A 23,923-nucleotide genomic window follows, 5' to 3' on the forward strand; every position below is an offset into this window, starting at 1 on the left:
GATACCGAGAGAGGGTAAAGAGGCAGAAATATGTCAGCATTTCTCCTTGGGATGTGTCTTCAGAGTTCTTCTTTTGGTGGACAGATCCCTCTCGCTATCATGGTGCAAAGTGACACTTGCCACCCATATCTCCTTGTATTCCATTGCCCAAATCCCTGGCCATGCTTTAGATTTGAGCCACATTCCAAATACATACATACATACATACATATATATATATATATATATACACACACATGTATGTATTTTCACATCAACAAAAATCACAAAAGTATCAGTTTCAAGAACTCTCTGAAGAACCTCCCTTCACTTGTGATATTTGAGTACTCAGAATGTATCATATTCTTTCTGCTGTGGCAGTTGAGAGCAGAACTTAATCATTGGGAACAGGCATAAAGAAAGAGGATAGGAACTGTTCTGTCTTCTCAAGCCCAGCCTGTTGGTAACTAAGTAGCATGAAATGTTAACAGGGTTACACCTATTTTAATCCAACTCTTTATCTTGGAAATGTATTCAGTGTTAACTGCTGAAAAAAGTTTGCCTACCTCTGGGAGGAAATAAAGATTTATCTCATTTTGGAAGTTTTTTAACAAAAAAATCTGTTGTTGGTAGAAGTCCATATAATAATTTTGACAAATTTCAAAAAAGTAAGTATATCGTGATTAAGTTTATAAAGGAATCTGTTCCTTAGATTTAAAAAACAATTCAGATTTGAAATAGTTTGAAAACAATATAAGACCAAGAACTCTGTAACAAGACCCCAGACCTTTAGTTCTTGGTACTCATGCTCCTGTGTCTGCAGGATGGAGTTATCCCCCTTGGTTACTTAGTGTCTTGCCTGCTGCCCTGTCCAATCAAGAGCAATACACTGCCTGGGAGGTTCCTGGAGCAGATCTTTTAATTCTGGAAACAGATATTCCTTCTATTTATTTTCATTTGAGATTAACATACCTTGCTCAAACAAGGACAAAGAATATGAGCGTCACCTAAATAGATAAATTACCAAAAGTTGCAGAAACAAGCACAGTAATCTGTTTTACTCTTTCTTTGGAGGCGGAATATACCTAAGCCCTTGACAGATCTGTGCCCTGGAAAGAAGCCTTATGTCTCTTCACTATTTCTGAAAAAGATCAATAAATCAGGTGGATATTAAGTAAATTATGTCAGTGTTTTCTGTGAATGCAAATTGTAAAATGGGATAGATTTAAAAAAAAGGGGGCGAGGAGGGGGGCTGGATTTTTGGCATAGATGTAATGACCACCTTTCTAAGATAGTTTCTTTTTACATGACTTTTTGTCCTTTCCACAAGCAAATGAATCCTCTGGAAGTCAGCACTGGAAATTAACTTTGTCTACCTAGAGCAACTTTTCAGGTTTTTTTTCTGCCACAGAGCTGCAATGCTGACACAAACTCTAGTTCTGAATAGGGAATAATCTTTGTCCAGTCCTTGATTAACAGAACTGGTATTTAAAACATGACCCTCTGCAGTGGTGCTCTACTGTGAAATTTATGACTGTTCGCTCAGGCATTGGATGGAATTTGAAAACACAAACACAAATGTTACGTGGTTTCTGCATACTTGAATAGAATTCTGTTCCTTTCAATTAAGTGAGTTACTCTGTTGTCTTGGTATGGACTGGAAAATGAACTGAAGGCTTTCTGCTTCCCTGTCACTGATACCTCCTGAAGATATTTCGATGTATCATAATGGTTATAGTTTTACCTAGTTTCATTTGAAGAAGGCCTATTTTAATACTTCATGTGTTACGTTATTTAGTATTAGTAAAGAAAACAGTACATCTGAAAAGATCAAACTCAGTGTTAGCCTTGCAGTTATTTAACATATATGAAGATTTCCAACAATCCATTCTCAAGAGATGCAGTTACCTTTAACTGTGGTGAGTCTTTCTCCTGCTGATTTAATGGTTTAGAGAGGAGAGGTGGTGAGAGGGAAGCAACAGACAGGTGTGTTGTAGGAACGGAGTGAGACGTAGGTGCCTTGACAGAGTGAAGTAGATGATTAGAAGAAAAGTGGAAAGGAGCATCAGTCTCCTGATGCTCTCACAAAAAGTAGAGCTGGTTTAAATGTTTAAGAAAAATGAGAAGTAATTTTACTATAAAACTAGCTGTGAAGGATATCAAATGCTCAATAAGGAGACATGTAACTAACCTGCACAATCACAAAACCCATGCTACTTTCATTATTAGTCAGTCTGTTTCTCTGGAAGCAATTTCTTTCCTCAGAAATCATAAGAAAGTTGCCATTTGTGGCCATGGATTTCACCTCTATCCTTATGTTTTTCTCCTGTGTTTTTCAGATCAAGTAAGGGTTGATGTAACCTGCAAAATCTTTCTAATGAACTAGTTTCACACTTGCCCTAAAATATACTGTCATAAGCATCTGATTTGCAGATTGACAGCCAAAACAACTGACTGAACAGTCTGTTGAAGTAAGTGCTGCACAGAAAAAAAAAATCTGTTCTAAAACTTTGCCTAGAAACTCCCCGAACTGTGTAGCAATATTGTGGCATTTAAGGGCCAGCACACATTTGGGATAGTTCAGTGATGTGCTGTCCCAAAGAGGAACTGGGAAGGGTTTCAGGAGGAAGCATTTGTCTATCTGCCAAACATAATCTGATCCGTTATTATTAGTCACATTCTCGTAACAGAGCTTACTATAAATATATCTGCTGGTGAGGTGACACATGTGAAGTACAAACCGCAGAGTCTCTGCAGGAGGCATAACCCTCCCTCTGGAGGCTGCTAAGAGCTGGGGCCTCTGACTCCAAAGGGGCAGCACATAATGGGACAGTGAGGAAAACTGTTCACTGGCTTTTCATATCAGAAGCCCAATGGCAGCCAACAAGGACAGAAAGGAAAGGACCAGCACAACTGATACACCACAGAAATTACAGTGGTGCATATGCTTGCTTCTGAGAAGGGACTATCCCCCAAGACCGACAATTTTTAATCACAGAATCATAGAATGGTTTGTATTTGAAGGAACCTTAGAGATCATCTAGTTCCAACCTCCCCCTGGCATGGGCAAGGACATCTTTCACTAGGTCGCTCAGAGCTCAAATTTTATCGAATGCAATTGCATAAGGCTGTGCCTGTGCACAATATAAACATGTAAATACAAGAAAATGCAAAGAATAACTATACTATGTTATCTGAAAACAGAACCCAGGTATTTCAGAAATTAAAATACCTTATCAATATTTGGTGAATTGTATCCTTCATAACAATCCATAGAGCCTCGTCCACTTGCTATTGGGAGTTCTAAACTGTCATCCTCCTCTATATAGAGCCTTGTCAGTTCTTCTGTTGTGTCTTCTGCTTCTCCGTAGAAATCTGATTCTTGAGCCTTTGACTGAGCCCCTATATTAAGTGACAGATCTGCAGTACAGATTTCCTCTTTGTTTTCAGACATGGAACCACCTTCATACAGTGAAGGGATGTTACGGATAACGCCAACATGCTCACCTTCTTTTGTAGTATCTGACAAATCTCTAGGTACTTCGATAACTAAAGGGTCAATTATACCTCTCAAGTCTTTATCTTTTCCTGGTTTGGTACTGTTGCTGACATGCTTATATGCTATGTCATGAGATGAGCTGGCTGAAGATGAGACAGAAGTAGCTACAAGAAAGGGCAGAGGAAGAGTTGTAGGAGAGCTGAGAGACACGTCTGGATTTGGAATCACATGATCATACTTAACTTGGTGAATGCTATTACCTGGAGAGATTGCTACAGTTTGTGAGGTTGATAATGCCAAAGAATTGAGTTCTTCTAAGTCACAAAGAAAACTGTCTGGAACTGATGGAGAAGTTAAGCTGCCCATGCTTGAAGGTGAAACACCAACAGTCCTTGAAAACAAATCACTAATGGAAGCCTGGAGAATCTTTTGATCAATGTGTGACCAAGAGGAGGAAAGTTGTCTGGAAAGTGGGGACAGTGCTTTGGAAGGCAACTTCAAAAATAAGAAGAACATGGAAATTCAAATAAATAAGCATAACAGAGAATTAGTATATGAGTAAACAGAAAAAGAAAAATGTCTGTGCAATCATCTGGATTACAGGGTACAATTTCAGTGACCATGGGTGTCTGAAATCACTACTACATGAATCAGAGCAGCAGGAAAGACATTTGAAACATGAAACTATATCAGATTCTGGCTTGGGGCATAAATGTCAGACATCTAGACAGATCTGAATCATTACATTCATGAAGGCAACCTGCATTTGATCTGCTAAAGTTATCTTATTTATGCTGCTCTATTAGTGAACCTGTCACAGGTTATTAAATCATATAGTTAATATTAACAAAATTTTCCCTGAACCATTAGTGTTATTTTGAGAACAGCATTTTCAGAAGTACACTTCAGGTGTCGCTAAGTATTTCTTTTAAAGTATAACAACTGAGGTGTTTTCTAATTATTCAAATTTAATACTTCTACTTTTTCTTAATGCATCTGAGTAAATGTTTAAGAAACATCTTTAATCAATTGCATACTTTTATTAAGGCATGAGCAGCTACAGAATGCATTTGTTTTTCAAAAGGAACCCTATTATTTCAAAATGACATCAACATTTGTGAAAGGTACATCCAGTTCATATTAAATGTAGGCAGTCAACAACGCTTTCAAAATAGTGACAGCACAGTATGCAGCAGTATATTTTGAGTACTGTTACACAATATTGATTGAAGCATCCTTCTGGTAAAAGAAACGTCCTTTTCTAAGAATGAGAGACTGGTGAGTCATACGTACACAGCATCAGTAGATATCCACTGCTTCAGTGAATACTGAAAATGCATGTTTGTTACTATTAATCCTCAAAATTAAAACTGAGTGAAAAATATCTTAATCTCATTGTTAGAACTATCCAGAACAATTAGATGTAATATTTAAGTTATCTGGATCACTATAGACTTTAAGTATTAATGTGCTATTAGCAAAATAACTTCAAAAGTCTAAATTAATCTCACAGAATAAGAAGGTTAACTTACTTACCTTCTGCTTGAGTTTTCCTGAGGCAAACAGCTTTATGTTATAGTTAGAAAAACCTTTGCTACAGAATCTTCTCTACCAAATTAAGCAGAATAGACTGATACAATGCAGTTTGCTAACCCAAAGCTAGGAGGTTGCAAGCAATACTCAGTCTCTTTCATCTTTTGCCTCTAACCTGTGGTTGTAAGGTCAATAATACTGACAAGGAGACATCGCCATTTTTAGTTTCCCATGGCTACAAGCTGCACAAGGTCTCAAGATACAGACAGATTAGGGAAAGGTAAGGAGAGCAAAACTTGTTCCTGACTTGTGTTGTGTATTTATTTTATTGCCATTAAGCCACAGACCGTTAATGCAATTGCTTTAGCAACCTAGTGATATGTGGTAAAAAACCCCAGTACACCTTTAGGACTGCAGAAAATCTTCTAGGTAGTCGGGAACAACATGTCTTCTTGCATGGTATTGTCGTTTCTGAATACAGTTTGATTCAGAAACAAGATGTCTAAGAGTCTCAATAGAAGTTTGGGTTTTTTTAAAACTTATGCTAGAATCCAATGATTGCAAAAGTATCCTATGTGACAAGGAAGGCTTCTTCCAATTTAGTCCCCTACAAAACTATTTAGTAATAACTAACATGATAATATTGGCAGGATGGTTTTGTAATATGGATATAAATGCTCTGAAGCATCACCTGTGCTCAACAAGGGTTATAAGGGTTACACAGATACCAGTTTTAGCTGTAGGATGACTTAGAGACCAGCCTGCTCCATAGAAATTGGGGGGAAGAATATCTGAACACAGAGACTTGCCTTCAGGTACCTCTGGATTCCTGTAACAATAAGGGGCCCCAGCTTATGAATACCTCAATTGGCAGCTACAGAAATTGATGCTACTTCAACAGTTTTGTTGGAATAGAAGACAGAGTATCTAGCTCTCTGTTGTGACACATTCTGGAAAACCAGATAAGACCTGTTCCAGCAACCCTCCCAAACCAGCTACTTTTCACCCATAAGCAGTATTTTCAGAGGCTAGTGTTGCCTATACTTTTTTTGGTAGCTTTTTACAACTCCAGAGTTGTAAATAAATGTGGAACTTATTTTGAAGTTGAAGCATGTAAATGAGCACCATTATTCAAATATAGGAAAGTAGGAAATGGGACAAAACCAACTGAAACAGAGATTAATAGCAGGATAAGAAGTTTATAATTACACACAAATGCCAGTGCCTGTGCTGAAGAGATTAGCAACAAACATAAAGAGGAATATTAAGAAAAGTTTCCGTCTTGAGCATTCAAAATCATCAATAGCTAATCATAGTTTGTATGCAGAAACTGTCTTAGTTTCTGTCACTGCCAAAGATGTTATGTTTCCTGCATAGGTGACTGTGAAGTCTCCTAAGTGAATGATAAATCATAACACAGGAATCTTTCTGCAATATCCTGTAATATGATTTGTGGTGGTTATCTAGACTAGTAAGGAAAACAATACAAGAACCCATGACACACATTTGGTGCAAAAACGTAAAACTTTAAAGGTCTGAATCCAAGTTGACAATGTGATGACAATCACCTCACTCCTAAATGAAACAATACTGTCACTGTTGTACCATCCCAAAGAATGAACAACAGCCTTCTCCATTTTTGAATAGCAAAAGAAGGAAGGTTTTAGTACAGAATCACTAGCTGTTCTTTACCTTGAAAGGCACAGAACTGGTCTTGGCAAGCTAAGTCCTGCATACTTATGGGACTTTAGTACAGCTGTGTTATGGGAGTGTCTTCACACTGCACTGTGCAAAGTGGGCCAGATACACACTTAATGCTCACCTTCTTGCTAAGATTCCCAAATAAAAATTTTTCTGTTGATTTGATTTTTTCTGCTCAAATTTTACCTAGCCCTACTCTCAATAATGTAATAGCTAATGAAGAAAAGAGCATAAATCCTGGCAGAATGTAAGACACACACTTAGCTATTAAAATACTTTATTAATAAGATAGTAATGAAATTCTACCTATGCAGGAAAGAAAAAGTAGTATGCTTAATGCCTAACTCATGTGTTAAAAAAATAAATTACAAGTCCTTCTAAACCCACCCTATGGGTGACAGCAAAGAAAAAAAATCCTTACCTTAGTTGAACTTAAATTGTGTATTCTGTCACTAGAATAGCTTTGAGGGATCGGAGGATCAGGATAGTCATCAACACTTTTTGATGTATTCTTTTTGATGACTTCTACATAGGAAACAGGGAAGATGCCTTGTCTGTTGGTGCCTGGTATTTTACCTTCATACCAGTTTTGATCAACACGCTTAAGAAGAATTACTCTGTCTCCCTGAAATGCATTATGAAAATGAGTTACCAGCAGGTACTATTTTAACATATAGTATTATTTTCCCTGAAGTGCTGTTTCTCATCAGTCTTGAGCATCATCTCCATTTCCACATTTCTACTCCCATTGATAATAGCCATGTATAAAGCTACCATTCCAGTAAAACAAGGGGTTAGTCACAGACTCAAAATGCTATTCTTTTATCAGAGGGGAATCTCATGTAGTCTCCTATTTTTGATTGGGAGATAACATTAACACCTTTCTTTGGAACATAACCATTTTTTAATTGTTGGAGAAACTACTAGCTAACAGTCTAACTATAATATGCAATAGTGACTGCTATGCCCATTTTCCTTACAAGTGATAAAAGTAAAACAATAAAATTCAAGCAGGTGCTTTGTTATAAGTAAAACTGGAATAAGTGAAGGTAGAAAGCTAAAAAATGAGTCCATGGGAAATATGAGAGAAAAAAGTGCCTCCCCTGGGTAAAACAGAAGGGTGGCAGCTCAGTTAGTGGTTTTAGAGAGCTTAGTAACTGAAATGGAAACTTTCTATTCAAACTTTTCTCTGAAGTGAAACTTCATGAGCTACCTCCTTTGTTTCACATGGTGTGCTTTTTACCATGTGTCTTTTTGTAACAAATCCTTCTCTATTAGCTTTGCATTCTCTTGGGTTTCTTTAATTTTGCTTCTGTAGCTAATATGTGGAATTCACTAAAATTATCTTTAGTGAGATGGAACAAAAGAAAGCGAGTGCAAGTTAACATTTCAAAAAACCCCTCAGTTGGGCTGTCGAGATTATGACCACCACAATAAATGCAAGAGATAATTTTAAAAAGAAATAAACCATCAAATTACTCCCAACTCATAATATCTCTAAGTTCCTATTTCTGAATTTATTTTTAGACCTCTTTGACATTTACTAATTTCAAGTGAGTGAAAAATATCCATTATTTTCAGTAATGCAGGATTAAGCTTTAGTTGAGCAACAAACAACCATCTTCTTAGTTTTAATTCAAAAGATAAACAAATCACCAAAAAGCTTTTATGAACTCTAATTCTTAAAAGAAACAAATACATGAGGCAGAACTTCCCAGTGGATAAAAAGTACATACTACTTACATCTGAGCATCTAATATCTGCAATAATAAAGTTTCTCTACAGTGGTAATATTCCAGCATCACACAAAAAACCAGTTATTTTGCTCATGTAGTTACAATACAGTGTAACTACCAGATTGTGCATAGGAATGATAAAAAATGTTATAAAAAGAGGACTGTTATTAAATGAAATATTTGCAAGAACTGGTACATTTATAAAAATATCTCTGAGCCTTTTTTCTGTATGTTTTATCTTCAGTAATTTCCTATTTATTCTATATTTAAAACCTTACCATCCTGTGATAGCCAGGAATAATTATTAAAAAAGCAATGGATAACTGAAAAGAAAACTTGATATTTAGGTGGGCAGTTGGCGGATTATTGCATATGCTAATCTATCACAATCCAGTTTACATGCACAACATATTTATGCAATTTACAGGTAGCTGAGAAAGACTGAAAGCCAGCAAGGCATTATGTTAGTAGCTCCCTAGCATGATATTGCTTTGTACATGGCAAATTATGAATGCAGAGTGCACCAAAGTACAGTATTTATCCAGTGTAGTAGTAGATACTTCAACGGTATTTTGATGGAAGATAGTTCTAAACTGTACCTTTCTAAGTGATAACTCCACATTTGTGTCTGCACTGAAATTGTATTTGGCAACAGCTTCTCCAATCTCTCCAATCTGGGCAGGGGGAGGTGGCCTGGCAGGCTGTGCTTTTTCTGGGGGGGAAAGTTTCTAAGGAAAAAGAAAACCCACAGATTTTCATCATTCTCATGTGGTTTTTGGACTTTAATCACCCAAATTAATTAAAGAATTAAAACAGAGAACAAACCTCAACATAAGAAATTGGGAATATTCCAACTCTTCCATGGTGTTCACCCTCATACCAGTTTTGATCAATTTTCCTGAGGATATAGACAGTATCTCCTTTCTTAAAGGACAGCTCTCTGTAACAAATTTATTTATATCAGATGTTTATAGCTTTACACTGAACTCTCCTACCTGCCTAGTTCCTGAGGTCTTTACAGTTTGGAACTGAACCGGAATGTAACAGCTAAACATTTGAAGAAAAAGTGTCATGGCTGTGGTACATTTACTAGTTGATCACACCACATAAAATGAAATGATTCAGATTTATAAATCCCATGTAATACCTGTAAGTTCTATAGGCCTATTTTACACTGTGATTCCAAGGAAGTGTTGCTAGTTACTACCAGAGTATAGCAGAGTATAGCATCTGCTATCTGTTTTTCTTATGGACCACTGTTGCCTTGGGATAGACCAATACACATTCTGCAGAATGCCTGTGTATGTTAAGACAGACAAGAAGGTGTTGAAGCATTATAAAGAATTTTTATAAGCCCATTATCTATGACACTATTTTAAGCATTTTAACCTGTGTAACCTAAATAGAAATCACAACAAATGGAAAGCATTCAGTGTGTGACCCTCAGGACCTGTGCTCTAGAAGGCTGAAGATGCACAGCCATTCATGTGTTCCAACAAATACAACGAAAAATATAATAATTTGCAACATTTTTATTACAGCATTAACTTTTCACACAGTTTGCTAATGCAGGGACTACTGTGACAGCAAGTGGGGTCCTCATTTCCATGGCATTTCCTGTTGAAACTGGCTCAAACAGCAGTTAAGCTGCTACAAGTGCTAGAAAGAGTTTGCTTGAATTATGAATTCTTAAATGAACAAAAGTCTAGTACTTACTTAGAAGTCTGAGCTTTAAAGTCATATACAGCTCTAGCTGGCAGTTTCTGAAAAGTAGGCAAAGTGATTAATACATTCAGGTAATATTACTATTTGATAAACATGTTTCAACTTTTAAAAAGGTGATCAAGATTCAAAAAGAAAAGGATGTGCTTTACCATGGTTCTTGCAGAAACAGGCAATTAAATATATGCCTTTCATTTTTTAAAGGCAGTTAGGTGTTTGGGACTTGGTTTTCTGAAAACAGAAATAGCAGCTAAATTTTAATATAGGCTGCTTTTCAATTTTATTTTTAAGAGAACTACCAAAGTAAACAAAAAAGTGAACTATGCCAATGTAACTTGTAGGCAACTAGCTTTCTAGGTACCATGTAAATTCACATACTTAAAATTCTGTAGTACTTTAGATGCCTTCTCTGTTAAACTTATCTTTAGGTTCATTTCAATTGCAAACACTGCATCGCGTCTATACATATATAAAGGAGAAACTGCTCTGACAGTTGGAAATCATTTGGAGTATTTTCAATTTCTATAATCACATTCCTAGGTTTAAGAAAGTTTGAGAAACACAGGACTGGAGGTGATCTCCTGAGTCATCTGTGCACCTCTCTTGCTAGCACAGGCAATCACATTATATCATTCCTTTCATATTTTTATCAGGTTCTATCACCAAGTACATGTAATCTCAGTACTGTTTCAAAAATAAATCTGTAGAATAGCCCTACATCTCCTCACCTGTGTGACTGACACTTAAACTTTCACTGTTTTCAAAGCTCTGCTGAAAACATGAACTGTGATCCAACCCAAGAGCCTCACTCATCTAGTGTCTGCATCTGACAAGTAACCAGATACTTCAGAGGAAGGCAAGAAGTGATAAGCAGTATTTCATGAGGGTATTTGGTAAAGTGATTTAGGAGTTCTCTGAAAGTACTTGCACAGATTAGATTGCTGCATTTTAAAATATTTCTCTCTAGGATATTATAGTGATTAGCATGAGCTGATTATGCTATTTCTGAGAAATACTATTTGTAACAATATAAGGGTGCATCTTTTTGTAAAAGAAATAAAAAAGGACTTGTAAATTTTGCAATTTACCTTTATTCCAGGTGTTCTGGACTGGGTTCTCTCCTTTCTCGTCTTTAAAGGCTAGCAAATTTAGCATACCTAGAGCACTATCTTCACTATAATAAAAAAGTCCCTAAAGTTATTACAGGGATCTTGTCAACTTGAATTTTCTAATATTAATAAAATTTTCCATTACAGGTCTCCTTCAAATAAGATAGCCTAAATTTGAAAGCATTTTTCTGTTCCCTCCTTTTGTTAAAAACAGTCTTTAGGCAGGAGGTGATATTAATATCAACTGTAGCTAAGCCCTTTTCACTCCAGATTTCAGTACAGCTGGTACTGTAACTACTAAAGCAAATGACAGACAAAAGGGGATAATACTAAAAAAACAGTGGAGCTGACTGAACACAAAATACTTTGAAATGTACAAAACATACTGGAAATTGAGAAGCCTTTCTACTTTCATCTGTTCAAATTGCAGTGATCTTAAAAGCAGCTTGTAATTTAAGTATTTGATGTATTTTTGAATTGAAGTAATTGAAAATTAACAGGATTCTTTAAAAGGAACACACGAGATGGCTCCGGAACATTTTTTACCTCTATTTTGTAATGCGTAGGCTTTTTTTTTGTTTTTGTGTAAATGAATTCAGATTCTTAATCAAATTGCAGCAATATGAACATGTCAGTGGGATGCAAATGGATCTGAATTCAGTTCTAACTGTAACACCATTTAGCAAAATAAATAGTCCAGAGCAAAACCTTACATACTACCAATTAAAATACAGTCCTCTCTTACACTGCCATTATTTTAATAAAAATCAATCAAAAATATTAGCAATCCATGATGTGCAGATGTTGGTTAATTTTAATGTATGTTATGATTGAATAAAATCCCTGAAGCCTGTTTGGAACACATTTACAGTTCTAGACCTATAAGTATTCTTAAGATACTGAGTAATATACTTAATTTTTCAATGTGTACTTTCCAGTGATACTTTGTGTTACTTTAACGATCGTATGCATGCTTCCATTTCCTCTTCCAAAGCACTAATACAAGTAATCAGTATATAATTACAATCACCAACTGTTACAGACATTACCTTTTGCTCTTAAGAGAAGTGTTTTTGTCTAACATGCCAACAACAGTGGTTCTCTTTAAAAAAAAAACCAAATGGTGAAATATAGATGTTTTATATTAGTTTCGAAACTACAAAGGCATTGTCTTCGTGTAATGCTTTGGGTCTCAAAAAAGTCATATCTGTGCTTCCCTGTTCCAAATACCCACTCTGGTGAACTTTGACACAGTCTATCAATGACTAGTAAATTTATGTCCATATCTATTTAATAATAAAGAACACAGTTTATATCACAAAGCTTGATATTATTTTAATTTCTTTACCTTAATGAAAAAGAAAAATGTTGTCCCATTTAATTACAGGATAAGTAACTGTACCTTTGATCTGTATTATTACAGTGTCTTAAAACCAACACAAATCTTGTCTCAAATGTGCTACCAATTTTCCATATGGGTATTGTTGAGTTATTTATGTTGTTTCAGTACCTCTTTGTCTGTAGTTCCTCTTCTCTCCCTTGAAGTACATCGTCCCACATCAGTGAAAGCAGAAGAATAGCTTCCAGGAGACTCCTGGTCTACTGAAAACAAAAATTATGTGAAACCACGATCAACACAACCATTCAAATCTGTGATGCTGCTTGGTTTCATTAGGGGGGTGAAAATATATTGAAAACTATTATTTTACCTTTAATAGAAAGAAAAGCACATGATATGATGACTAAGTGCACCTTTAAAGAAAAAAAAAGATACTAACTCTTAAGTAAAGGCAAAGGCTGTTCTCTGATCCACAGCAGAAGAAAATATATGAGAGAGGATCAAGAGAGCAAAATGATGCCTCACTATACAAAGGGATGCACCCCTACTGGGCCAAGTGAAAGACATGACAGCCGTACTGTCAGGTTGCATGACACTGTTTCGGAATGCCAACAATATACACGTTATCACATGCACAAAACATGATTCAAGCATGCTTCAATGAGGAAATAGTGAAGTAACATTGTTTCCTCCTAAGTGATCTAAGATGCATTTCTACATTACCAGGGGCACATGTTAGGCAGCACAAGGGAATTTAAAAAGAAGTTATTTCATAAAAACAACTCTATATTAAGAGATGGAATACAAATCACTACTCACCAATCTATGTGGCAGACTAGTTTAAAGCACAATTTACCAATGTTTAATACAGGATGGTGAATATCTTTTCATGTTTTAATAAGAATAAAATCAAAATCTTATACACTCTATAGCTCTGCAAGTTGCCCATGTGAAATAAAAGTATAGTGGAACTATTTCAGACCAGAGGATGAAATGACCTGTCTCACAACTTCTGAGAAATACTGTTTTAGTCTCCTAATGCCACAGTGATACTTGCTAGTGAAAATACATGATGGATGGTAGCCTTCCTTTGACTTCATTCCCACAATCTGTTCTTACCGAGCTCATACATTTCTAAAGGAGTACAAGTGGAAAAAAACCAAACCAAACTGAAAACATCTCATCCATTATGGTGGGGTCTTACAGAAGAAAGATGTAAATCATCTCTAGTCACCTGTTAGCTAAACCAAAAAACCTGATGCTACTGATAAATACATTGGAGAGAAAAAAAATGAGATAACTGCATTATTTATGCCATTGTTTGCAAGCATGTAATCCCAACAAGGTTATTACAGTCCCAGTTTTGGACAGGTTTCTTGACATGGCATGTATTCCTGAATGAATATCTATGCTCACTGCATAAATCTAAATCTATAATGCCTCCAAACATATCTATTATATTTTTTTCTTTAATCTGTAGCAGAAAGGGAAGCACATGGGAAAGGAGTGAAAATGCAGAAGCTTTCAATTTCCTTTATTTCTCTGTAGCTCCTTATGCAGTCAATGTTGGTAGTTTTCAGTGTTTTTTTTGCTATGACCTTAGGGTCTCTGTGCGGGTAGTGGCTGTAAGAGACACACAGAGATCCAGCAAACAGGAAACTATTAAAAGCAGAGCTCAGTCATGTCTCATGTTGATGGAAATCAATGGAACATTCGGCTTTATTCATGCTCCATGCTACTTTAGGTATATTAACGTTGGCAGAGTGTATCACTTCCTCAGGCCAGAACCCTTCACAGCTTCAGAAGCTGTTAGAAGTCCACTCTAATATATGATCAGTGCAATTTCCAACAGCTTCAGTCTCACCATGTAGTACTGTCAGCCAGGGTTAATCATCACCAGGCCTCAGGTATGCCTAATTCAATTCTGAACTGTGTTATATAGCCCTTTGTTACCCAATTTTCTCTTCTACATATGTCTATTATAACTAGTTAAGAAGAGATGGTAACAACCTCAACTCCAATTTCTCTTGAAATACATATTTACTATTGTGCTACTTGCAAAAGTCACACAAAAAGATGTGAGAATAAAGATAAGATGGGTGTGATCAAATAATTTATATATTAAAGATTTTCTTTTCTACAATCATTTGGGATTTCAAGAATAGCTTTGTAATGTCATTAAATTCTAAAAATGTTCTGTCTAAGGACTCTATGTCTAGAAGCAGAAATCTTTAACTAAGAAATGGTACCATTTAAAAAGAGAAGTGAACTACAGACTTGCCAAAGAACACAGCTTTGTGCACTCCTGCTATGGATCTAGTTTGTTGCTTTTAATAATAGAAGGTTAAACTTTAAAAAAATTTTAGGATCAAGTAGTATTTTTTGAGAAAAAAAAAAGAAGCAGAACAACAAACAACTCAAAGAAGTAACTTTAACAATAGATTCTTCATACCCTGACAATTTCAATCAAGTTTTGATTATTGAGAACTTCCTTTCTAAGAGGACAGAAAATTCTCAGATACATTAAAATTCTATGAAAAGAACTAGTTTCGCTGCCACAGAAATTGGAAATCATATTCTTTGAACAGTGGAAATGGAAACTTCCTAAAATGACCTTAACATCTATTCACAAAAAGTAATATAAAGCAGTAGATTTATATGAAAACAGAATCAACTATGAAACTGACAGAATTAACAGCATTTTTATCACTGAGATTTAACAAAATTACAACATATTTTAGATGCAGATTTTTAAAAAATAATGTAGGAAGTGTTATTTGCATATTGTTTTCAGTTTGATCAGCATCTTAAGATGCATGAATTCCCTTTCTGTAAAATATTTTTCTTGGGAAACAAACCACCAACATCATCGTAATTTATAGAACTAATAATCAATTAATTGAAATATCCTGTTACTTCAGTTGCCCTTATTACTGTATTTTGTGAATAGATAGCAAATTTATCTATCTTCAACACCTATGTGAAAATGACATTCTTCATGAAGAATTTTGTGGGATTACAACTTCTTACAGATGACACAAAAATGGAATGAGAAAGGGTGGGAAACACAGAGAGTAAGGTTGGATAAGTCAATCACAAGGATAGAGGAAGAAAGTTAATCCACCTTGGAAACACAGTGCACTATCATTGTTGTTAGTTGCATCCATGTCTGGAAAAGAGGCACTAAGAGGTAATCTTCCACAATCATTCTGGTACAGTGGACAATGGATAGCACCATCTTGAGGCAGTGGATGAAAAGGCTGGTGCATGGGACTCTTTTTCAGAGCTTTAAGAGATGAATTCCTTTCTGGAATGTCTGGAAGCAGCTCAGTAATAAGTCTGTGTAATATACTGTTATCGGGCAAGCTTCCCCGCCTTTTTTCAGCTTTAATTTGGTCACAGATGTCTTTAAGTGCAGAATCAAGTGCTTCAAATACAGATGACTTGCATTTTTTCTTTTCAGTTTGTTTTTTAGGAGCTGCACTTTTTTTCCTCCGGAAAGGCACTGGACTGACCAGGAATGCTATCTTAGAGAGGCCAGATTCTGCTTCCTGTCTACTTGGATCTCCAGTGGTTTCTTGTTTAGCCCTTTCATGTTTTAGCATGGTGGTGAAGCGGGTGTAGGATGCTGGGCATCGCCCTTTGCAGGAGCTGATGAGATGCCTGTGGTGGTGGTGATGGTGGTGGTGGTGATGGCCTGATCCATAAAAGCTTTCTGACGATGTGAAGGAAAAGTGATCAAAGTCACTTTCACTACAAAAGGATGAACCCTCTATCTGGATAAAGTCACTGACATCAGAAACCACTCCATCTTGATCACTGTCTGAAAAATCTACATGTGATCGTTGTGGCTCATCACTGGTCACTTCAATATGAATTGGCACCAGGGTTTTAGACTTGTAGCTCTGTTGTACCTGAGAGGGATGTCTGACTGGAGTTTCTTCTTCCAGCAAGGATTCGATAGAAAATCGCCTCTGTGGACACATGCCATTTTTTGGAGGCTCTATTGTAGCTGTTGACAACATTTCATCACCAAGGTTCGGCATTGATTTTGACTTCTGAATTAATTTTTCAAATTCAGATATTCTGGTTGGCACCATGTCTCTGGGCACCTCTTCAGTAGAAGACTCTCTCCAGCCTTGAAGAATACCTTTGTGCTGTTCATTTTCATACTGCAGTATTCTGGATTTCACAGAACAAATCACCTCAGAATTCATCAAGTCCTTACGATTGATACGATGCATCTTTTTGTACATTTTCAGGAAACCTGGAGCATCATGGGCAGATCTGTGACGAACTCTTGACCTACCACTACCACGGCCCTCAACATATGGGGAGTTCCAGTTCATTGAGCAAACTTCTTTGGAGTCCTCCTCACATAACAGAGAGCCCATGCTTTCAGCCTTGGCCTGTGCATCGGGAAAGCTATCACGATCATCTGTTAACAGATCATCACAGCTACGGGATTTTCTCTTTGGAGAAGCAGTTTCTTCTGTGCTGCTCCAGACTTCTGCATTTTGGCGAGTCATTTGCCAGCCATTCTTGTAGCTGATTGCCCTTCTTGAATCATTTGGAACAGCTAAATGTTGTCTGTAAGTGCTACAGTAATCTAATTCATTTGAGGTGTTGTGGTTGTGCACTGAATAACTTAAAAGGGATGGATATACTTTGCTAATATCCCCACCTTTATAATCCATAGAGCAGCATGGTAAAAAAGAGACATTGCCAGAAATTAAAAGATTCAGAAAGTTAGAATTAGCATCAGTAAGTATTAGAAGAACTAGAAAAGAGATAGCAATTAGTGCATCTATCAGATTGTCAGTACATAGTTTTCTAGAGCCTGGGACAGCAGAGCTAGTAATTAAGTTATTTTCCAGCTGTAAAAATGCACTCACAACAATTTGAATGACAAAAAAATTCCTTATGAATTATGGAGATGTTATCCCCTCTGCCACCCCCACCACCAAAGCAACATAAAAAACCAAGAGTTAATACTGATTTTTTAGCAGGTTGACAGACAATAAAAGCTGCCAAGCAATTAAAGATGAAACCAAACAACAAATATAGACCTCAGTCAAATATTGACTTTTCCAGCATTCTGAAAGAAGCTGTTCAGAATTTTTAAGCTGTATAATGCTCAGAGAGTTCACAGCATCTGCATATTCTAAGATAGTTCAAATAAAGATGCATCTGTATATTAAAGATCAAATAGGAAATTTCTCCCAGTTTTTCACAGGTAGCCCACTCCTGTATGATAGGACTGAAGGGAGTGGTATTTTCTACAGCTTATGGAGGGCAGAACAAGGTGGCTCAGGAACTCCTATACAGGTATAAAGGAAGATGTATCAGTTGACTGAGCCTAACAAGCATGTAGAAGAAATGATAACTTAGATTGAATTCCACAACAAGCCGGAGATTTCAAGCAAGTTTTAAGACATATTTTATCCACATATTAGATCTAAAAGTCACTATGAGAAAAATTTGGAACTGTAGTCTGTAATAATTGCACTGAACTTTCAAAAATGCTACCACATGTCAACATTCAGTTCGGGAAGGATGCTTCAAAAAGCTCAGTCTGCTTTCTAGAAAAAATTGTATCTGGACCAGAAACCAAAACACTTGACTTCAAAATTCATGCTGACCAAACAGTTTATAATGTGCTCCTTTTTAAATAAATTTGTTGATTTAAAAAAATACTGACAATCTGTAGGTGTCATAATGCTGGGAGAGAATGGAGCAACACTGCTAGGTCACCTTCCAAAAGTCAATTAGCTATGCAGATATTCTTAAAGGAAGGATTTTCAAACACAGCAAGCGTTTAAGTCATGGTAAGTGCTTATTATTGGTGGCGGAGTCAAAGGTACATGCAGGGAAATGGAGTTTATCAGCTTTTTACTCCCTGGCCTGGTACACAAAATGGATGATTTTATCCAATTTTAAAATTACTGCTATAACACTGCATTTAAGATACATTTCCTTTTCAACCACTTCACTCGTGATATTCCTCACTGCTTTTTTGTTGCATTCTGTTGCAGCCTGGATAGTATATTCTTTTCAGTGGGAATTTACAGAGATATACTGATTAGTATAGCTACAAAATAGAGCAATTAAGTGAATAATAATAATAATTTAAGTAGAAGGAGACATATTGTATACAGTATTAATCTCTATATTACTTCCATCATATGTTTTACTGGAAGCCTTTTGTCTTTCTAGAAAAATCCACCCAAACCACCAAACCCAAATCAACAACAGATTCTGTGTTCTCTTTTCTGGAGAGATGTGAAAAACAGTAATAGAATGGTGAGCTACTTGCAAAAAAGAAGCTATTTAGATTGTATCAGCTGTAGTAAATACTTCTAAAAATTTACAAAATAAAAAATCAGACTACGGATGTTTGCTTGATTAAATTAGGTCCTGAAAACTGTCAATGTCTAAGACATCAGCTATAGATTTAAAAGGTCTACTATCCTGGACACACATGTTCAGTCTTATAGGTCATTTGTCTTGTTTTACTTTCTCAATGTATTAAAACTAGTTTTAAAATCACAATTAGCTACTAAGAGAGCAGTTGAGTTAATAAAATTTATGCGTTTATGTATTGTGGTAGAATTCACAGCCTTCATTTAGTCAATTTTCTTTTGTTAGAACAAGCAGTTGAAACTGGAAAATCCTCGTTACAAACCCAGATTTTCAGCTTAAAGTTACACACATAAGAATAACCAAGTTAGCCTTTCATGAAAGGCCCAAAGCTGGTGCTCCATATCACATCTCCTGGGAAAACACACTGAACAACAGTAGGCAGTTGCACTTTCTACCAATGTGTTGTATGATACACTACCAGTAACAAATACCTCCTCTTACCTTTTGCTCTGGATGGAGAAGAAGGAGACGAGCTAGTTAAAGGCTTTCTAAGGGTGGTACATGGCCCTTGTGTGTCTGTAGCACCCAGGTCAGGTCTATTTGCATTCTGATCACTGTGTGCCCTCTGATGACTCACAGCAGGTTCTGACTTCCTTCGCTTTCTGTAGTCACTTGCAGTACTTGCAGAACTACAGAAAAAAGCAGTATCAGAAGCAGTCTGAGATCAGAATTCAGGAATTTAAAATGTAAGCTCATAATTATATTACTGGTTTATAAATTAAAAAATGCCAGAACAAATACATCAAAAATACTTAAAGGGAAGAAGCGCTGGTCTCACACATCTTACAGCATATTTCAGAAAAAGATAATTTGTTCTTCACCTGATTATTTGAAAGTTTTATACAAAACTGCTATTGCATTTTCTTTGAAATAAATGCATAAAGTTTTTTAGACTATTTGTTGGAACTAGAATTTCAGCGCAAAGATAGGAAAAAGAGAGAGACCAAGACCAGTTGAGGCAGCATGGTCAGGGAAACACAGCACTGAGGGTCCTGCAGGCAGTAAGCTTGAATGATTGATTACTGCTGTTGAGACAGAAGCTCAGGCATGTAAGCGGAAAGACCCAGAACACAGTGTGGTTTATTTTGAATGTAAACAGTAAGTCCTTGTAAAACTAATAAAAAAATCTACACATCAGTATCAAAATACGAACACCTTCTCCATGCATCTCTCTATTTTGTCAGGAGCTTGCAAGGTGAGTGTTAAAATCTGACTTTTCACACCATCCGTGATTTCAGGTCCCAGAGGAGAGCCTCAGGCTGGATAATTGTGCCTCCTGAAATAATGGACAGTATTTCTTACCTAGAGGGCCTGTCCAGGCCTCTGTCTGTTGAATAGTGATGGTATAAGGAAGTCTGTGAAAACAAATACATGGACCTGTTAAGTGTCTGTATTTGAAGAAAAGACTGACAATTTTTGCTTATTTTTGATTACTCTTTGTTACTGTGACAAATCCTATAAAAACAGACCATGATGATTAACATCCTGGGCACTCTGGCACAGATACTGTGACATTTCATGAGAATAGTTATACAGCTTTTAAAAAGCATTGCTTAATTTAATTTCCTTTTCTACTTAGTAACTTTTTTCCTTTAAAGCACTGCTAAATAGTGATCCAAAATCATGGTTTTCTATGCACTTTTCAAAAATAGACACAGAACAGCTGAAACAAATCTTTACTGTAAATAACACAAAAATCTGAAAATAATTTCTTCATGTGCAAGTGAGGTCTGCAAAGCTTTTCCTCCCCCTGTAAAGTTACTCACCCAAATCCCACAATCAATTACAGCCAGAAACTTCTGTAATTCCTATAATGTTTGTAGCCACACTTTATAATCCTGGTAAGAGCAGTTCTTATCACAGAACATCAGTCATTGCTTATGAAGTTACAGAAGTAGCTACTGCATGAACCCTGGAAGATGGGATGGGGTACTGCTCCATAATTTAATTATTAATACAAAGTCAACCTTAAATCCCTACAAATTTTAAATCAACCATTTCACGCCTTCAGTTAGAACTAAGTAATACTACATTCTGGTAACTAGGTATGAATCTAGAATAACCTGCATGACCCCCGGGGTATTTCTTCATGGTTACAAAGCAGCGAAGTCTAAGAGTTAAACTTGTTTCAAGTTCTTGGCATGTAATTTCAGAGCTAACCTGATGGACTAGAAATGGAACTACCATACAGATTTCTAAGCCGCAGGAAATATTTTTCCCTCTATGAAGAGCTTGCTTTATTTTTTCTCTGTATGGAAAAGTCTTTGTACTGAAGGGCTACAGAGCTAATAGCACTCATCCCTGTATAAATGCTTCCTTTTGTGAGATTTTTTTCCCCCTGTGTTCTGAATTGCAATTTCATGAATAGAACTTCACCCAGATTTGTTAGCTGACACTTGGGTATACCTCTAGAAGTCACCCGTAGTCTAAGAATACTTGGGAACAGACTTCATAGGACTGCATACTTTAAATGACATTCAAGAATAACTGTTTAAACCACTTTTATAGGTGGGAGACTATAAAAACAATACAGTTGTTTGGTTAAAGTTCAGTTATCAGTTGGCTTTAAGACCCACATCACATACCAACTGCTCCCATCAGGACACTAACTGAAGCTTTGACTTCTGTGAGAATCACACAAACATGCCACAGTATGAAAAAAATGTTATCTAAAATGAGAGCTAAGATACTTCTGATTTTCTCAGTACTTTTTAACTGTAATTTAAATTACATCCAAATGAGGTAAAAAACCTTCTGACCTCTGGAAAGAATGGCAGCTGAGGTGTAAACAGTTAAAAGATGTTAATAATTCAAAGACTTTAAAGTTTCATTCCAGAGGAAGCAAGTTCTCTGGAACTCATTTAAAGTGACTTTTGCAAAAGGTTTAAACAAATTTTTTAAAGTAAGTTTTTTGCTTTGTGAACAAGTATTCATATATTTCTTCTGTGTTACTGCTTATTACTACTACATTCTCACTGTTAAATCCTTTTACATTCATAAACTCCAGTTTGGATCAGAGTTAACACTCTATAAACACAAAGGTAGAATCCCTCCTCAAGTAATTATTCCCCTGTATCTCATTTACAGTAGAGAATGACAAGCACACAACCTCCAGCGTGTGCACTACAAGAGGAAGGAGCAAGTGGCATTGAAAAGTATCAATGACAATTTGCCCACCTGCTAGGGATTACTATTATGTTTATTCTTTGTAAATTAACATGTCCTCAAGCAACACTCATCTGCAGTTTCCAGCCTGTGTATGAGAGACCTCCATACAATCTGAGAATTAAGCTGTTATCCAAGAGGAGCAAGGGGAGGTAGATGGATGTAGATCCCATTCTCAAGGAACAGGGAAGTGTGAACCAGTGATGTCAGGAGGATGGTTCTCCCACTGGGGTAGATCTGTTGTAGTAGCAGCCTGTTGGAAGACAGGCCACCAACGTTACTGATTGTGTGCCCAGCTTCTCTCTAGTGTTAGGTGTTTCCAGCAGTAAAGGTTCGCCTCATTCATACAATGATGTATCCCTCTGCCAGGTGGCTTTCTGTGCAGTGGTGCCCCACATATGCTTTTTTCCCATAATGAGAGAGTACACAAGACTCTGGCACATGATCTGGTATCTTATTTTTAGTTGCTAAATTTGCTGAAACTGACTTATTTTTCTGCAAATAAATGTGAAGTTATTTCTTGTAAGTTTTAATTTCCTAGCAAAACATAAATTTCAATTTTTATTTTTTTCTTTTTTTAAATCATCTGTCCTTGCATTGTTCTTGGGTGACAAATAAACTATTTATGACACTTTAGAATGAAAACTGATCTGTGGATTTGAACATGAAGAAAAGAAACAGCTAATTGTTGACTGAGGTATTCCAAATACTGTAACCTAGCTCATAAAATCATTGGATTTAAACACTAGAGAGAAGGGGCACTGTGAAACAAAACCCATACCATCTGCTGTAGAAAAGGAGTAATGAATCAAATCTCCTTTCCACAAGCCTGAGTTTTGAAGCCAGTTGTGTTATGGAGGTGTGCTGGTGATCATGAGATATTCTCAGACAAACAATAATTCTGCTATTAAAACCTAGGAAATTACTCCATTATATTTCTCAGTATTAGGAGTGTGTATTGGGCTCATGATGAGTGCACTACTGATCACCTCTTCTGTCCAAACAAAATACCATGCTATTTATTCTTGAGTCTTTAGTGTTCATGCAAGTTCATATTTTAGAGTTCTTTTTTACATCCTCTGAAAGCTGAAAAGCACTCCGTGCCAACTCTTCCACTATCCAAATTCAACGATTTTAACATACATAGCTAATATTATGAGGTCTGCCCGCAATTAAACCATGGAAGCCAGACACAGAGTTTCTCACACCAACAGTTCGTACAGCAAAGGCCTCAGGTCAGTGTTGCTTCCCAACGCTACCCACAAACGCACATTGAGCCTGCTACAGAAAATTTCATAACTAGCCACAACTATGTTCCTCATCTTGACCAGTCACTGCCACAGTCTGGAACCAGCAGAGGGACACTTGGGACCACAGATGAGCTCTGTTAGAACTACTGTATGAGGTGATACAAACATTGCAGACACATTATCATTTTCACAGGTGCCAATCACTTCCACTAGCAATCATCTGCAACACGATAGCGGCCAAATGGCCATGAGACAGTGATTACTTTCCACCACTTGTAGTGGCCCAAGGACTACACATACTCCCAGGGGTGGAAGAGATTCCCACTGCCTCCTATGGAAGGCAAAGCATAAATCACAGTGGAAACCACACCAGAGGGAACCTCTTTATCCACAGCAATCCCCAGGCCATAAACAGTGTGTCAGTGATCAGCTTAAGATGTCTACAAGTGTGTGTCATGCCAAAATTG

General features: G+C 36.6%; 2 protein-coding genes across 8 annotated transcripts in view; both read right to left on the minus strand.

Annotated features, from left to right (window-relative positions):
- The window catches only part of SORBS2 (sorbin and SH3 domain containing 2), a 150,572-nt gene that overhangs the window by 9,977 nt on the left and 116,672 nt on the right, over positions 1–23,923 (minus strand). For 3 of the 7 annotated variants that reach the window (XM_071556334.1, XM_071556333.1, XM_071556332.1), the window contains 8 exons: positions 20,344–20,396; positions 19,483–19,670; positions 15,743–17,302; positions 12,790–12,881; positions 10,165–10,211; positions 9,274–9,388; positions 9,048–9,176; positions 7,134–7,337 (listed from right to left, as the gene is read on the minus strand). In XM_071556334.1, the coding sequence (XP_071412435.1) occupies positions 7,134–7,337; positions 9,048–9,176; positions 9,274–9,388; positions 10,165–10,211; positions 12,790–12,881; positions 15,743–17,302; positions 19,483–19,670; positions 20,344–20,396 (2,388 nt within the window). The remainder of the gene's footprint in view (positions 1–7,133; positions 7,338–9,047; positions 9,177–9,273; positions 9,389–10,164; positions 10,212–12,789; positions 12,882–15,742; positions 17,303–19,482; positions 19,671–20,343; positions 20,397–23,923) is intronic. The other 4 variants (XM_071556337.1, XM_071556335.1, XM_071556338.1 and 1 more) reach the window with 2 other exon arrangements.
- Positions 1,879–7,123, minus strand: LOC139672400 (uncharacterized). Its single transcript, XM_071556340.1, has one exon. It carries the CDS (start codon positions 3,992–3,994, stop codon positions 3,203–3,205), a length of 792 nt encoding a protein of 263 aa, XP_071412441.1. The 5' UTR covers positions 3,995–7,123; the 3' UTR covers positions 1,879–3,202.

Source organism: Pithys albifrons, chromosome 5, assembly GCF_047495875.1.
Source record: "Pithys albifrons albifrons isolate INPA30051 chromosome 5, PitAlb_v1, whole genome shotgun sequence".
In the NCBI taxonomy this organism is placed as follows: domain Eukaryota; kingdom Metazoa; phylum Chordata; class Aves; order Passeriformes; family Thamnophilidae; genus Pithys; species Pithys albifrons.

What these genes read in the sequence shown, in the direction of transcription:
- LOC139672400 (XM_071556340.1), bottom strand. Translation starts at nt 3,994, where the DNA reads ATGTTCTTCTTATTTTTGAAGTTGCCTTCCAAAGCACTGTCCCCACTT.